Below are 17,652 nucleotides of genomic sequence, written 5' to 3'. Positions count from 1 at the left end.
ACTGAATGGGAGCGCAGAGCCTGGATACCTACGTCATGCATCCCAGGAGGCTCTGGCTGCTTCTCCTGCTCATGCCAAAATTTTGGGCATGCGCAGAAGGCTTTTTTCTTCTGTTGAGGAAAAGAGATGCCAACCTCACGCATGCGCAGTGAGATCGACTCGCTTTTTTTCCCCTTCACAGTGGGCTACGTCACCCGATCTCACACCTGATAAGGGGACGTGCCAAGGAGACAGAGGAAGAAGGATGTGAAGAGTAAAGATGGAGGTGCCCAGCTCTTCCTCAGCGTCAGGACGAAGAGGAATTCCAGGACAGCGCAGGACCGGATTGCGGGAAGGACCAGAGCAATCGGGGGACCTGCGGGATTAAAGATAAGTGTCATTTTTTTTTTGTTTTACGTTTAGTTCCACTTTAAGGCTTTTATCTTCACCTGGAGAGCCTCAGTAACACGCCTCTTCTACTGGGGTGACAACACTATAGGAAGGAGCTTTGCAATCAGAGGAGGAGCAGCTGTGTCACTCCAGGACAGGAAGTGTAAGAACTGCAAAACACCTCTCCCTTCGCTTCTGTATAACATAGGTGGTGTTGTGTAGTCCAATGAAAAAGATGGCAACAAGGCTGTCAGCACAGGATGCTATCAGATCACATGATTTCTGGAAGTATCTGCAGGTATTGAAGAGATAAAATGTTTATAATGGTTTATTTACTGTGGAGGAAATAAGAAAAGTTCATAGTTATGGAGTCCCCAACCACTGGGCTGCAGACCGGTACTCTAATCTGTCATTTTGTACAGCCAACCACATAAGCCGACTTTTATGATTGGCTGATTGAAATGACAGGAGAGGACGCAGAACCTTTTCTATCACAGCCGTGTCAGGCAGATTTTCCCTTCAAGCCATCTCCAGATCGGTTTCACGCAAGAACATTTTTCTGCAGACTTCTTGCTCCGTCCTTGTAAAAATGTTCTTGCGTGAAACCAATGCTGGTGTATATAAAGGTTTGGTCCTGCTGCTTTTAGCGGCAGAGTTTATTCATCATAAAACACAGACATCTGCTGCTGCAGTGCAGAGAACTTTGTTGCCCTGAGATTAAAATCTAAAGTAACAATTTTTTATCTTCCAGCCAACCACAGGGATTCCATACAAAGAGGACAATTACATCATTATGACCACAGCTGATAAAGAGAAATACAAATGTATGCTGCCGCCTACTGCCAGTGAGAATCAGGTAACTACTCTATAGGTGAAGCTTTAAAGAGACCCTGTCACCAGGCAATTCATTTTAATAGAATTCCTCCCATAAGATAGATTTTTGTATGAAAGCCTCGCTTGTGTAGACCTGCAAGAGCCGTGGGACTGGAAGCAATCATCTTGGATGTGATGCCAGCAGACACAGAGCTGTTACTCAAGTGATGCTGCTTTTTTTTCACTTTTTCTCCCCAAACGGATAAAAGGTTTTTGAGGAGTTAGGTCAGCACATAAAGTAATTAGCAACTTTCCTATAGTTGCACTAGGGAGTTGACACTTCCTGGAGTGGTCGAATTTCAAAGCAAATTTAACTTTATGAACAAATAAAAATAGTTTATTGAAACAAAGAAATCTTTTTAACAGAGACTTTTTAAAGTATTTCCGCACAGGCTTTAAAGTAAGCTGATAGAAATAAACTCAGATTAGACTACTGGAAGTGTATGCACCTATGTTTAGCTTATTACCCAAAAATACATAAAAGGACACTTGACACAAACCATGACATATTCAAAAATGCTCACAGCATTCTCAGTAATTTTTTTTTATTTTTTTTTCAATTAGATCCATACCATCTTCCTTTAGTACATTATTTACACAGATAAATAATTTACGTGGTAACTGTACATAGCAAAAGGCATTTATTATGTGATGGCACAGTTTGGAGGAGCAAGGAGATGTATAGCAAGGAAGTGAAGGTGTCTTCCCACCTGGACTATAACCCTCCCCATCCTTGTGTAATAGGATTTAATATTCTATCCTTAAATAAATGATTGCTGTAAAAAAATTCTGATAAGGTGAGATGCAGATCCTGATCTTTAAATATTTTGCATAATTGTCCCCCACTTTCCATTGTACACTTCTCCAACCCTTTCACCCCTGCTGTTGTTTGTGGGTCACTACAGATAATTACTGATAAAGTTTCAGATTTCATTCTACACTTTTGATAGCAATGAATAAATGAGATGTTGTTATTATTAAACAGACACTTCTAAAAGTAAATGGATTAAATGTAACTCTACAACTTTTTTAAAGCTATTTGTTGAAAAATACAAAATTTGAACATGTTCTTTTTTTATTCTTATAAAGGACGAAGAACGGGACTATAAAGGACCATCGCCAGCCGAACTGCTAGAACCTCTCTTTAAACAGACCAGCTGTTCATATCGGGTATTTGTTCTCTATTCTTTGCTCTACTACATTTTATAAAAGGAACTTGTCATGAGGAAATATAGATTCAGTCATTGCTGACGTGCATTTGAACATTGTAAATCCTTGACTGTCATTTTATTTCTAGTACTTCAGCTCTTTAGTATTCAGTAAAAGTTAATACTTTGCTCCGACTTTTATAGTATGTATTCTTGTTTTGGGTAATTAACTTTTTAGCTACAGACGACTCAACAAAAAGTTTGCTCTACTTTGTGGTCATTTTTCAAGATGAATTAGTCATTGCTTGGTCAGTGTTTGTTGCTACCCTTAAATGTTAATCTATGCAGGTGTTACATCACCTCTATGTGAGACCTTTGGGTACACTATATGGCCAAACATTGGTGGACACCTGATGGTCACACCTATTTGATCTTGTTGGATATTCCATTCAATACCATAAGCATTACAAAGAAAAGCCCCCACCCCCCTCTACTTTGTCCTCACTTCTCAGGAAGACATTCCACAAGGTGTCAGGGGAATTACTGCCCATTTAACCAAAAGAGCATTTGTACAGTCAGGTGCTATTTTTGGATGATATGACCTGGTTTGCAGTTGACCTTCCCATCTTTCCCAAAGGTGTTTTATAGGCTTGAGGTCAAAGTCCACACCATCTCCAAACCATGTATATAGGATGTCCAGTCAGGTCATGTAAATGTCATGGATCTTCAAACCTTTTACTATACGGTGTTTTTACACACCTATCATTTCCTTTTTATGAAGTTGAGCTGTAAGTGCTGCAGGAGGGGGGTTGTGTATATTTTTATGTTTTAGGGAAAACTGAGTTTTTAGTGCTGCATAAAAGAATTAGACACAGGCACTAAAGTAGAACATCTGTTTAATATTATTATTAATAATATTAAACAGGATATATATAGCACCAACATATTACGCAGAGCTGTACATTAAATAGGGGTTGCAAATGACAGACAGATACAGACAGTGACGCAGGAGGAGGAGCGTACCCTGCCCAGAAGTGGGGGAAGTCTCACACAATAGGAGAAGATATATGTAATAGTGGGAAGTAGTGAGGGTTTTAGAGACAGAAGAAGATTGGTAGGCAAGTTTGAGAAGATGGGTTTATGCTGGCTAGACGCTGTCTTCCTCATTGCTGGGTTTGATGATGCAGTCAGCTTAATCCCTTACCAATAACCAGCTTTTTACCATTGCAGATTGAGTCATACTGGACGTATGAGGTATGCCATGGAAAACACATACGGCAATACCACGAGGAGAAAGAAGCAGGGCAGGTAAGTCTGTACATATAATCTATACATATTTAAACTTGGAAAGAAAGAAATAACATATCCTGCAAATACATTTTTTTTCCTTGAAAACAGACAAATATTCAAGAGTATTACCTTGGGCACATGGTGAAAAAGAGCTCACGTGAAACAGGTTTGGCATTTTCATTACTTTGATCTCTGAAAGTCCACATCAAAACTTAGTGTTAGGTGGGTACTGTGAGTTAAATTGTATCCCCATCCACTCCAGCCAAACTATGAGAGTTCCTTGTAATTGGAAATTTGTAATTTAATTTGGCAGCAACATCACAGAACTCTGATATTAATTTGTTTCCTTTAAAGAACAACTTCTATAACTTATACTATCCCATAACAGCATATAATTTTCTGCAAATTTCTTGAAACAGTCAGAAATGGTTGCTTAGACTGCGCATGTGCAGCAAATGTTATATTGCCATGGCAAAAACATCAAATTGTTGTGCTGGGGTGATGTCCCCATTCCTTCTTTAGTGTATAGGGGCAGTGAGTGACTTACTCTCATTCATGAGTATCAGAAGCAAAGCTGGTGGAGCTGATGTGAATGCATTCGGATAGTACTGAAATCCTTGAATAATTTATATCGCTGCCTTTTACTACTAGTCTACATTACCACTTTAACCACATATAGTGTAGGGTGCTTTTTTTAATATTTTTGTTTGCAAGCAACATAGTGTAAGTTAAAAATTCAAGGTAAATGGCTTCTAAAACCACCGATTTCATTGGTTTCAGGTCTAAATATTTCACTGGATTTTTTTTTTCTAACATTTCACCACATGTCCTGCAGGTGACCAACGACATGAAGGAGAGAAGACAGAAAGTCATAAAGATGTAAGCAAACCAATATCTAGATATAAAACTGTCGTTTTATTTACTGATGGTGGTGCCATCTCTCGCAATGTTAGTATTAACGAATATTATTATTATTACACAGGATTTAGATGGCACTGACATATTACTCAGCGCTGTACAAAGTCCATAGTCATGTCATTAGCTGTCCCTCAAAGGGGCTCACAATATAATGTCCCTATCATGTCTTTTATACAGTCTAAGGTCAATTTTTTGGGGAAGCCAATTAACCTAACTGAATGTTTTTGGAATGTGGGAGGAAACCCAGGCACACACAGGGAGAACCTGCACACTCCATGCAAAAAATGTGCAGCTAGTGTCCTGGCTGATATTTGAACCTGGGACCTAGTGCTGCAAAGGCCAGACTGCTAACCACTGAGCCACTGTACTACCACATGCATCTGACCTCAGCCATATCTGTAATAGGATCAGAAACATACACCTGCTCACACTTAATAATACCAATGTGACCCCTACTCTACGTCTTAGGAGTTCTACAGTCAGGCTCAATTGCAAGTGCATTTTGGCAAAGTGAGGAGTTTGTGTCAGTTGGCGTTGTTTTAATCAAAGGTATATTAGGATTTGGAACTCGAAACGGACTCGTTTTGTCAACCAACATTATGTTTTTTTGTTTTTGTTTTTTTTTGTTTTTTTGTTTTTTTTAGATCCCTACTAAAAATATTGAAGGACAGATGACTCCGTACTATCCATTGGAAATGGGGGATGGAACGCCATGCAGCTTAAAACAGAACTTACCACGAAGCAGCACAGTGATGTACATCTGTCACCCTGACGCCAAGCATGAGATTTTGTCTGTAGCAGAAGTAATCACATGTGAATATGAAGTTATCATTTTGACACCACTACTGTGCAGTCATCCAAAGTACAGGTGAATTCACTTTTTTTTGTATTACATTGTTTAACTTAGAACTATTACCTCACTATTGGATATCTGTGATACAACAATTTATTATTTTGCTATCTGCACTTAAAGGGTTTTCTCTTAACCCTCTTGCAATGTCCCACAAATACCTGTTGATCCTGCTACCTAAATCTGACATGCTTAGGCAGCAGGATCTGGCATACAAGGAATACAGGAACAGCCGTGTATGTTCTTTTAGGAAGTTTTTTATTCACCATGCCATAGTGATTTCGCTGTCCCCTAACAAGCTGATAGGTTGAAACAAACCTATCACCAAAATGTTTACTTGCTTACATTACAGGGTGGACAACGTTTATTGTAATTGAGTAATAAGCCTTATTGATGTTTGGTATTCTCATCATCACTTTTATGTTGTCAGGTTGCACAAACAATAAGTTTGCAAAACTGTCAAATTTGTTTTTTTTTGCTGTGCTATTTGTTGCAGCAAGGGTCAAATGCCTTGTGCTGGTAGCATTTTGGATAGCCAGACTGCTGCATTTTGGATAGCCAGACCGGGTTATTTGACAGAGTCAAATAACCCAAAACGCTCCTTGCACAGTGCTCCAACAGAAATGCAATTGAAGCACTGTGCAGGTGGAGCATCACATCCCTGGAAATCCAGAATGCTGTGTTTAATGTTCATCAGTGGCCGGCTTTCTAGCATGCTGCCTTCACAGGGTGTTTTAAGAGTTTGGACTAGAATGTCTAATGATTAGAGCTTTATGTGAGAGAAAAAGACATCAGAAATCCTTTTTATTGCCAGTGATCAGTTGGGAAGGAAAATTGCAGCTTTAATAATTAGTTACAGCCAGCAGATGGAGCACAAGTTTCTCTATTTGCAGAGCTCGGTGAGCAGTGCAGTGATTGTTCATTACTAGCATTTAATCTGACAAAGGGAGATACAAATGCTTTGTTGTGTCATGCAGGTATATAAGAGGACAATATATGCATATATTTTGTCTGTAATGATCTATATTTGGATAATTATCAACTTTAACCTCCCTAGCGTTCTAATTCTGTGCAAATTTCCATGCAAAAAGTGTTTGCATGGAAATTTATTTTACATTGTAGGCCATAATTCTTAGCATAACTCACCGATATTTAATAATAAACTTTAAATAAAAAAAAGAAACAATTAAAAAAATGCCTGATGATATCTTTAGGTATTGGTATGATCACATGATTAGGACCACTGATGTCTATTACATGCTTTCAAAAGCTTAAGTTTTTAGTTCCTAAAGAAAGAAGTCCCACACACAAAAATGAGTGTTTAAATTACATGAATCTGTCGTTGAGTATCTTTATAACATGTAACATGTGCAATACATGAAATTACAGGAAGAGAAACCATCTATAAAGGACAAGTTCTCCACTATTCATAAGCCAGTGACTGTGGGATCTCAGCAACATGTGACTGTGGGGACCACACACATATCCAAGCTGACTGATGAGCAGCTGATCAAAGAGTTTCTTAGTGGATCATATTGCTTTCATGGGGTAAGGAAAATAATTAGTGCACATGTTTGTTTTGTGTCTTTAAACACAAGAAAAATACAGATCTATCTGCTAGCAATCTATAGAGCCTCTAACGTCACATTGAGCCAACAACAATCCCTCTGCTGCAATAAAATTCACAAAGTTTCAGCCCTGCCTGCCACTTCTGCTGAACTTCTGAACACCGCATTGGAGAGGGTCAGTGTTTTGTAAATTGCCACCATATAGATGTGATAATCAGCTTTACAGAGGCCCTGATCACATTAAAACCAGGATACATTTGTTTTGGATAAGATAGGAAAAGCAAAGAATCTCTTCTGAGTTTTTACTGTCAAGTTCATTCCTCTCAATTTACCTTACTGGAGACTCAATACAGAAAATAAACTCTCCTAAACATAATAGTAAATCCACCTCTTGGCAGTTGTCACTGGAACAGGATATCCTCTCTACTCCTTTTCCTTTAAAATGTTGTAGTAACCATTATTACAGTCACTGTGAAAATGGTCCCCCTGGACAACGACTTGTTGTATTCAATGTGCACACAAATGGCAATAAAAACCTGGTAAATGTTGTAACCCTTCCTCACGCTCTCTGAACTCTATCCAAACAGGAGAAATGGTGACTGGATTCATTTGTTTTTTCAAAAGCTTTAACTTGATGAGAAATGCCTTCCCCTTGCCAGTAGCTTAGGAGAGGTACATTAGCTGTTTACGTGTAAGCAGATGTCTCTCTACAAAAGTCCAGCATTTGACATACAAAGAGAGTTCTCCTGTCGACTGGCAGCATAAAGTTTATTGGTTGCAGAGCTATAGGGCCAACAAAGTAGATTTATGTTGGACCTTTCAAGGGATCACTGGTTCTCCACAGAGAGCAAGGATCCAACAAAGCAACTGCTGGCAAAAGGCTTTTCTATTGGCTGCTACAGAGAGAACATTAACTTAAAACATTTAACACATTTATTTATAAGTACTTTGGACATCCCAAGCTTATTCAGATTGAAAGTTTGGGCTTTATTACAGCCGTGTCTAGTAAGAGAGTTTTATGTGACCTTAGCAACTCTGTCTTTAGTAATAAGAATGAGTATAGTCAGCTGAGATTGTTTTATGCATTTTATTGTAATGTGCAAAAACATTCAGGTTTTTGTGCTTTATAAATGCAGAAAATGTTTTTTCATACAATGTGGCCCGACTTTGAATCATTAAAGATAAGTTATTTCCAATATTACTAATGGTATTTTGTTCGTGATTTAATTTCCAGGGTGTTGGCTGGTGGAAGTATGAATTCTGCTATGGAAAATACGTTCATCAGTATCACGAGGTAATTGCAAAGACTCACTACAACCACTAGATGGTGATATTAAGTCATATCAGGAACAGGTTCTTCTGGTATTACATAGAACAAAAGACTTAAATCCCCAATTGTGGTTTCTATTGTTACACTGCATAAATGGATATTATTACCATGTACAGGTAGTCCCCAGGTTACATACGAGGTAGAGACTGGAGGTTTGTCTTGGTCATTAAAGAGTTACAGAACAACAAAGTCATGCAAACCACCCCCTCCCCCTAATCATGCCTCAATCCTGCACACGAGGGAGCAGGGGAGTTGTTGGTATCTAGGAGTCAGCCGTATGTGGGATGTCGTTAACTCAGGGACTACCTGTATTAATATAGCACTGATACATTACACTGCTACTTACAGAGTTCATATTCTTGACATTAAATGTCCCTTAGAGAAGCCAAAACATTTACCAGTATGATTTTGGGGTAATTCTGTTATTACAATTTTTTCCTTTCTGTTTGTGTAACAACATAAATAAAGAATCACATGCCTGGTTTAGAAAAACAAAACAAATCTTCGACTTTTTGTTATATATAACCATATTTTTATTTGGTTTAGGTGCAGTACTGGAAGTTAGTATTTTGACTAACCAATGCCTGTTTATCTTGTGGCTTTATTTTTGTGAATGTCTCCAATGAGGTTTTAAATAAAGCTGCTGCAGATAATTTTGTCCTGGAAGATGAAATATTTTATTAGGTAGAATTGCTAAGATTTTTTTTTTATCCAACAATGCCAAATGGGTTTTGGAAGGATGTTTGTATTTAAGAAAGAGAGGCCTTCCCTGCATTGTAAAAAATGAAGAGTGAAGAAGATTTTGGCCGCTATGGCAGTTGCCTTTAACTAGTCTCAAAAACCACCAAGATATTTCAGGAACCACTAATTGTTACAACACATTTCCATTTGTAGGATAAAGACAGTGGCAGAACCACCCTTGTTGTTGGTGTATGGAAAGAAGAGCAACATCTGGAGTGGGCAAAGAAGAATGCTGCAAGGTTGTTCCATCCTCCAGGGGACGGAGTGCAGACTGTGAGGCAAGTCACTATACTTCCACATGTCCCTCTGCTGTCATTACTGCTAAGCCACTATATTATCTCATGAGAGATTACCCCCCATGTCCTAAATAATTAAATGGGAACCAAATCAATAAATATTCTGTTATCATTGGTAATCGGTGATATGGAAATGAACTTTTCGTGCTGTAAATCCATTGCTCTGTGCTGGCATAGATGAGTTGCAGCCACAGCCTTCATTCCAGGTGTCCTTTGACCTTTGTCTTTTAAAGATCACTGGACAATGTGGTTAGACTATCCGACTTAACAGTCATGTTTAAATGCAGACAATTTCTATAACATAAAAGTTAAGATGAAAAACTCTGAAGGCAAACGCTGTTAGAGGCTGAATATTTTTCTCTAACTATAGTTACTTTAAGGTCTCCATTGTGCTGCTTTAAAGGATAGGTGCATTTTAAAACAAGGTGCTTTTGTCTGCGTACTTTCCTTGATCTGACAGCTTTGCATATATCCTGCACTGCATGTTTTTACTGTCCTGGCTGCACCTGCACACTACAGCCCAATAGTCTTCTATAGCAGTGGTCGTCAATCTTTTTGGTCCTGCTGGGTTGTCACTCAAAAGAAGGAGAAACCTCCCCCATAGTGATGTCCTGATGGCATAACCCCGCCCACTTCCCTGAGCCAGGGATTTGTACTGGGGACATGGTCCGCGCCTCAGATTCAGGTAAGTTTGCATTTGTGGAGGGGAAATCGGACATTTAGAATTGCTGGAAACAGAATGCAGCAACTGTTTACAGCATACTGAAAAACATCACCATCTAGACCATCAGTCTAGGATTTAAGTATAATTCTTACACTTTTTTTGCACATATTTTTGATAAATATTTAGTAAAACTGGTTTCCACAAATTGTTTCTTTCAGAATGGTATCGCATTATTATGGTGGAGGAGACATCTGTGATTTTACAAATAAGCCCAGACAGGTCATAGTAAAATTAAAGTGAGTATTTTGTACGTGCGTTGTTTTATTCCAAGCTGTTTATGAAGTAAAAGGTGTGATTGCTGTTTTTTTTTCTCTTTGAAAGGTGTAAAGAGTCAGAGTCCCCACATGCTGTTACTGTATATATGCTGGAACCACAAACTTGCCAATATGTCCTTGGGGTAAGTACAGCTTACACCAAATACCACTAAAAATGTATAAATAGTATTTTGAGAGTCTGATATAGATTGTGTAGAAAGTGTGAATTGATTTAAATGTTAAGTCCATGAGGACTTTTTTTTTTGTTTGTTTGTTTGTTTTGGGTTTACTTCCGTTTTAAGGCTTGCTAAAATGGTTGATTAACTATTTTAGTTTGCTTTAAACCACGGGGTGTCCAAACTTTTTGCAAAGCGGACCAGATTTGGTGAGATGAAAATTTGTGGGGGCCAAACATTCAGCACGTACTCGGGGTTGGTGTGGGTTTACAGCACACGCACACTATAATGACGTAGGGGATTCCCTGTGAACACATGGAGACTCCCGTCCTGCCGATTATTCCCGCCGAGTAGCGGGCTGATAATTACAAGGCGTTAGATCAACTCTAATGAAATATAAAATAGCTTTTTTGTATGCATGTATTTTATACCGTGGTCAACAGTGCTGACGGGCCAGATACTATTGATTTTATGACCGTGGCTGTGGGCCAGTGGAAATCTGAACACGTGCCGCAACTGGCCCCCAGGCGGGACTTTGAACATGCCTGCTTAGTTAGTAACACTGTATAGTCCTTCCAATTAAAGGAAACCTTTACTAGTAGACACATGAATTTCTTTAATGCTTTATATTCAATGTCCACAGGTGGAATCCCCAGTGATTTGTAAGATTTTGGATACTGCTGATGAAAACGGCCTCCTCTCAGTTCCCAATTGAGCCCCAAATCAATGCTGAAAAATCCACTGGGACCCAAATCAGCGGGAGAAACACTGTACAAAGAGAACTATTCTAAGATTTTGTGTATATGTGTGTGTATATATTGGAAATACAGATTTTAAATACAAATGGTTTTATTTTTTGTCATTTTTTTATTGCTAATAGAGTTGACCTACTAAAGAAGAAGATTTTACCTGCCTAAATCACTGGTCACTTATATAATAATTTTGTAATTGATGGTAAATAAGGTACATAGAAGGGTTTTATTTAGCACGTTTTGCTGAATCACCCAGGTTCTCCCACAATAGTCTATCTTTTACAGTCTTGAAGAGCTTTTAAAAAAAATCACACCCAATGTGTTTATTGGCACAGTAATGGTTGGTAACAGTATTGCATAATCAGAACCTAATGTTCATCTACAAACGTGTAAGGGCAGTATATCATCCCCAGGGTGTACAGTGTTGGGAGCACCTCAAGGAGCAAGATGGAAAAAAAAATGCTTCCCCTACGGAAATATACTTTTCATCTGCCAGAAATCTATTAAGTACTTCTTGTGTGGGCTGACAACACAATGCCTGTGCATCTCCAAATTCCCAGCTAGTGCTGTCTTCCTGACTACAGAAGTGATCTCCCACCCCCCAGAGTCCCGATTCCCAAAAATACACTGTGTGCAGGTAACGGACTCTTGAGCGGTATAGTTTTGAGTTGCTTGCTCATGTCTATCACTATGTGTGTATGTATCACTTTAATAATATATGTTAAGGCTATAGGGACAAGATGAAAACAATTTATTTTTGTAAATCACAAATCCACAAACAATGGCTCCGCTAATAAAACAATATTGCCATACTGTGTCATTATCATGTGAGGTCTTACTGCCCTGTACAAAACCAGATGAGACAGCTTTTGAAATGTAGTGGGAATGGATAAAAAAAAGGGATTATGGAGTGCAAAGGGATGCAATGGTTTTATAAAACGCCATCTTTACTTGCATACTTGTATTAGGAGCAGTAATTGGGCCCAAGATTCTATATGTGATGGTTTACCTTTTAGAAAAGCTGCACAATCTGCAGTCACAGCAGTAAGAGTGTCCACATGATATACAAAGATTTAATGTGACCTGTGTTTTTTTTTTGTTTTTGTTTTTAGGGCTTGTGTCCCCAGTGGGGGTCAATTAGAGTACCAGTAAGCTCTGTATTGCTGATCCTGGGGAAAGTGAATCCAGCACAGTTAAGTTGCTGTGTCTAAATGTACCCAGAGCCAAAGACATAGATTGGCAGCAAAATACTCACTCCCATTTTATTGTTCTATAGCAGAATTATTTCCTGAAATCAGTTGCCTTCAGTGGTCAGGGCAGTCCTTTCTTATACCAGCAGTGTGCAAAGCTCAGCATTGCTTCCTTGTGGGTACCAGAATCAAGTAAAGAAAACTTACTGCAAAGGGGGAAGCAAGAGATTGATTATCTCAACTCTGTCACTCTGCCCACTCCTGATACCAATGTGTTCCTTATAAGCTGCCATACTCACCTGCTAAGTGGTAAAACCGTGGACCTGCTGGTTCCTCAAAATGTGGCTGATTGGCCTTTCATTTTATAATGCTGTGTACTCCTGCCAACACTGTAGGGAAGCACTCTATCCACTGGCCACCAGTTTAAAAAGCTTTTTTCCATTGACCAAAAAAATGTTTTTAGTAAAGGTTCCCCAAGACCTGAGGATTATTTCAAGGGTTTCTCAAAAAGGTTTAAAAAGACTCTCCACTGTACACTTTTCTAGGCATCCCATACACCAGACTGCTCCATTCTGCATATTGTCCAGTATTTTATAGTGGACTCATGACTGGTCCACTTTGAAAACTGGTCTGTATTGTTATATAGAAATGATTTATATTACTAATACTTCTAACTTCACTCTGTTTAATAAAAATGCACTTTTTATTCAGTCCCTAAGTGAACCTGTACCTTAATATGATTTATTGGCAGAAGACACCAAAAGGAGTTTATACATATACATGTTATAGACACCTGAAAATGGGGTTGTGGCATCACCCAGCCTGTACTCACAGTTCTCTGAGTGACATTCACATTACATTCGTGTGGCATCGGAAAAAAGCCAGCTGCTTCAAAGAAAAAAAGGAAAGGACCCATGACATTACTTGATTAGTTAGAAGACTGTAGAAATGTGGAGGTTAATTCAGAATATTAGGGAGAGGTGGACAAAGAAAGTTCCACTTTCTTTCCAAAGCTGGAGTTCCACTTTATTCTTTCTGCCCCACTTGGCTAATATACCACTCATCAAAAACTCCAGGTACAGGCGCTATACATTACACTTATAACCAGCAGAACAGTACTTGGTGAACAAATATTCAATCACCACCAGATACCTTGGGCAGGTTTGGATTGCATGACTTGTGCTGCATTCACCTGCATGTTTGTTTCAGGTATGTTAACTCCAATAAAGACTTACAAACACCGGCCTGGTCAGGCTGCTCCCCCATCCCTCCACTCCCTAGACCTTGCAAGCAACTCCCATGTCCCTGGGCCGTATATACACACAAATCCAAAGACAAAAACTGCTGAACTCATGGTTGTGACAGTAATATCACCCAGATACAAAGGAGCTCCATGACAGATGACGTTAGACAATACAAATAAACCCAGACCCAGACATATGTGACTGAAACTACTAAAACTACTGAAACCAAAAGATCAGCTTTACATCCGGGCAATTAGCATTTTTCAGAATAGGTTCACCAGTATATTAGATTATCATGGGAGAACCTAGGTGATCCAGAAAAACGGAAATGGATTCGGTACAGGATTGAAAACATTTGCCAAAAAACATGATTTTTAGAAAATCAATTCCAGGTTTGTTGGATCACCCTGGTATGATTTATTTTCCAGTCTTGGAGCTCTTTAATAAACCAGGCCTTGGGAGAATGTATTCACTGTTCACACACTATTCACACAAGTCTCAAACGATGACCATCCAAACCTGGAATGGATTTCATTTGCTATTTGTTGTTTCCAGGACCAGATTCACTTAAAGTTTGCTGGATCGTTTACTGATAAAAGTGTATATTCTCCAGCCTTGAAGAGCTTTAATAAATCAGGCCCAAGGTCTGGGGTTGATTGCACACAAATGATGAAGTAATAAACATGCAGTTCAGGAATCATATAGCTGAAACTGGAAATGTGCAGTAGATAAACCCTTAAAAAGGCTGTGGGAAGCACAGTACTCACTGCTGAATATGTAGACTACTCACAGGCTCAGACTTGAGACAGGAAAATTCCATCCATGACTATATTCTAGTATATACACTAAACCATATTCTATTTTAGTGTAATAAAATAGTACTGATCAAAAAAGAACATAAAATGAAGTACAAAAAATATATGATATAGTCCTTTTGAGCAATGCCACTGAGAGCTGCCATCAAAAAGGATGGAGGGGTATTTTTAGGTGGGTAATTAGTGGCCTACCACCCCTTTCTCCCAACCCTGATTGAAAGAACACCAAATATTGAAGAGAACCAGTGGGGTTTTTAGCCAAGCACTGATGGTAATGAAAGTATGCTTTTTTGCATGTTGTTGTGATGGACTCAAAGCAACCATGGGCATGGTTATCACATGAAGCAGCAAGATTTAGAGACATGCACGTGTTTTGGGGTACCTAAAGATGGAAATAGCCAATCATGTAAAGGAAAAACATCTTATGATACAGCTAAGATACTTGTTCCAGTTTGCTATAATTTCCTAAAGGTAAACCATCACCAACCTCTTCCTCTTTGCTTCTTTTATCTGTTGGCTTGGCAAAGCCGGTTTTACCAGATTTTAGAGACATGTCATTGGCAGCTTCGGCTCATTCCATCAGATATGAGTGCTGATAGGCAGGTAAGTGCTGAGATGTGATTCCTACCACTAATATGCAGATACAAAACATAATTCTCTCTTCATCCATGTATGCTGAGGTTTGCTTCCTGTACCCATTACACCACCCCAGGGTCAATGGCTTGGATTAGAACCTCACATACAGAAAAATGTACACATGAAGTGCCCTGCGTACATTGCATCTGTCTAGCAATTTTTGTGATCCAGGCATCCCAGCCAGAATATAAAGCTAAGTCAGTAACCTGAAATTTATCCTCCAGTTTGGTCACCAACCCTGCTCCTGCCTTCTGATTGGATAATGAAGGAGCATCGCCCCAATGATGAGGCCAACACTATGCTCACTTAACTCTATTCTAATCAGAATGCTTATAATGTTACATAAAATCATACTTTGCAATGAAGTCCTCCTAGATTGTAAACTCTTTGGGGAAGGGTCCTCTCCTCCTGTGTCACTGCCTGTATTAGTCTGTCATTTCCAACCCCTATTTAATGTACAGCGCTGCGTAATATATTGGCGCTATGTAAATTCTGTTTATTAATAATAATAATAATAATAATAATAATAATATTAATGTAAATCAAAATGGCTTACAGCCCTGTACATGTCTCTCTTAGCTTGGTAAAAGCACCGACATAAGCTAATATATCCTACATATCAACAGGACTGTATAACGGTGAGCAAACAGACACAGATGGGGTTGCTTTGCTAAGGGTGTTTAGGATGTTCACTTTGCAAACAAATGATCACCCTGCAAGAATTTAGTTATTTTGCTCACTAAATATAAAAATTCTCCCCAAAAAAATGTCCAATCATGTGCTAAGAAATTAAAAAAAAACATGAAATGAATTTTGGCTTGTATGTGATTGGAAGATTGAAGTCAGCAACACTTCACTTCTTTAACAAAGTGAATGATCCCTTGCAAAGTGATATTGGGATATATCCCAAACTCATTTAATAAACCAACTGCAGAATAACAGATTCCATTGCAGAAATGACACATTTCAAAATTCAGATTCTTCTTTTTTTATGCCAAATCTCTCTCTTCATAATTTACTATTTGTATATATCTAACACTAAGAAAGGAATTTACATTATAACTAAATAATACTTACTTGATTGGTTTACTTAGAAACATACATAAGCAAAGAATCTCATAGCAACCAATCAGGATCCATCGTTTACTGGTCTGACATCATCAAAATGAATTCTGGTTGTTATGAGTAACACTAAAAAACACAGACTCTTTATTATAAGAGACCCCTTTATAAAATGTACTGTATATTTGTTAAAGTGAACCTGTATTAGAGGGCTGAACTATGAACTAATATTACATTTTAATTGCTGGCATCTTTTTTTGGACAACTGTCTTCCTGTGAAGCCCCCAAACATCCAATACTGCACCTGTGTCAAAGTTGTGGCAACTTTTGTTTTTTTTGTTTTAACTTTTTAACTCTTATTAGAAGATTTTAAATTAAATCACATGACCTTTATTTTATATCTCACAGGAATTCCATGAAGATTATTTCTAAAGAAGGCAAACTGTTCACCAGAAAATGGCTTTATTTACAGGTGAACAGCCTGTCTGCCCTATTCAAAAAAGTGGGGATCGGTTTAAGAGCTGACACTTTTCAGCAGGATCAACACCTTTAGATTAGCAGACTCATCCACCCATCCCACCGCTCCTCTTCTGTTCCATCTCTTTGTAGTTCTCTTCATTGGCTTTCATTTCACCTTAGAATCAAATTCAAGCTCCTGTGCTTTGCCTTCAAATCCCTCCACAGTTATTGTGCCACTTACCTTTCTGACTTGGTAAAAAAATACTCCCCTAGCCGCTCTCTTCGCTCCTCCGATGACCTACTAATGACTTCCTCACTCATAACCTCATCACACGCATGGCTCATAGCCTTTTCTAGAGCTCCTGATTCTATAGAATGGTCTTCCTCGTCCTATCCAGCTTGCTCCTACTACTCATTTAAAAGAGCATTCAAAACCCATCTTTTCAAACTCACCTACCCGTCTTCTTCTGTCTCTTAAAACCCTCACTACCTCCCACCATTACATATCTCCCCTCCTATTGTGCGTTACCTCCTAGATTGTAAGCTCTTCGGGGCAGGGTCCTCTCCTCCTCCTTTGTCACTGTCTGTGTCTGTCATTTGCAACTGCTATTTAATATACAGTGCTGAGTAATATGTTGGTGCTATATAAATCCTGTTTATTAATAATAATAATCACCACTGTAAGTGTTGCCATTATATTAAAGTAGCAGTCAGCCTGATTACCATATTTTATTTTAGCAGTGGAGATAGCCATAAACCACAAGAGAAGATCAGTGGTGTTTAGTTCAAAAGCAATGATCTCCATTTTTGCCCTGATGGACACTTTCGAAAATTAGAGGTCATGACTGCAATTTTAGTCTATGGCCATAAGTGGTATTCATGACTATAAATTATAGTGATCAATTATTTCATTCAATTAAAAGGAGCGTCTGATCAGCACTCTTCCTAGACAACACA

The 17,652-nt window shown here is 38.6% G+C and overlaps 1 protein-coding gene across 1 annotated transcript in view; it reads left to right on the top strand.

Moving 5' to 3' along the window:
- The window catches only part of ERLEC1 (endoplasmic reticulum lectin 1), a 14,169-nt gene extending 2,788 nt beyond the window's left edge, over window positions 1–11,381 (top strand). Inside the window, exons 2-14 of the mRNA XM_072410282.1 lie at window positions 1,119–1,225; window positions 2,332–2,412; window positions 3,621–3,698; window positions 3,789–3,846; window positions 4,516–4,559; window positions 5,243–5,466; window positions 5,945–6,188; window positions 6,838–6,996; window positions 8,251–8,310; window positions 9,241–9,365; window positions 10,266–10,343; window positions 10,429–10,504; window positions 11,181–11,381. Of these exons, the coding sequence (XP_072266383.1) occupies window positions 1,119–1,225; window positions 2,332–2,412; window positions 3,621–3,698; window positions 3,789–3,846; window positions 4,516–4,559; window positions 5,243–5,466; window positions 5,945–6,188; window positions 6,838–6,996; window positions 8,251–8,310; window positions 9,241–9,365; window positions 10,266–10,343; window positions 10,429–10,504; window positions 11,181–11,252 (1,406 nt within the window). The 3' untranslated portion in view covers window positions 11,253–11,381. The remainder of the gene's footprint in view (window positions 1–1,118; window positions 1,226–2,331; window positions 2,413–3,620; window positions 3,699–3,788; window positions 3,847–4,515; window positions 4,560–5,242; window positions 5,467–5,944; window positions 6,189–6,837; window positions 6,997–8,250; window positions 8,311–9,240; window positions 9,366–10,265; window positions 10,344–10,428; window positions 10,505–11,180) is intronic.
- The last annotated feature ends 6,271 nt before the right edge of the window (window positions 11,382–17,652 follow it).

Source organism: Pyxicephalus adspersus, chromosome 4 (assembly GCF_032062135.1).
Source record: "Pyxicephalus adspersus chromosome 4, UCB_Pads_2.0, whole genome shotgun sequence".
Lineage (NCBI taxonomy): Eukaryota > Metazoa > Chordata > Amphibia > Anura > Pyxicephalidae > Pyxicephalus > Pyxicephalus adspersus.
Note: the sequence above shows the minus strand (reverse complement) of the source record. Positions and strands in the feature narration are given on the sequence as shown.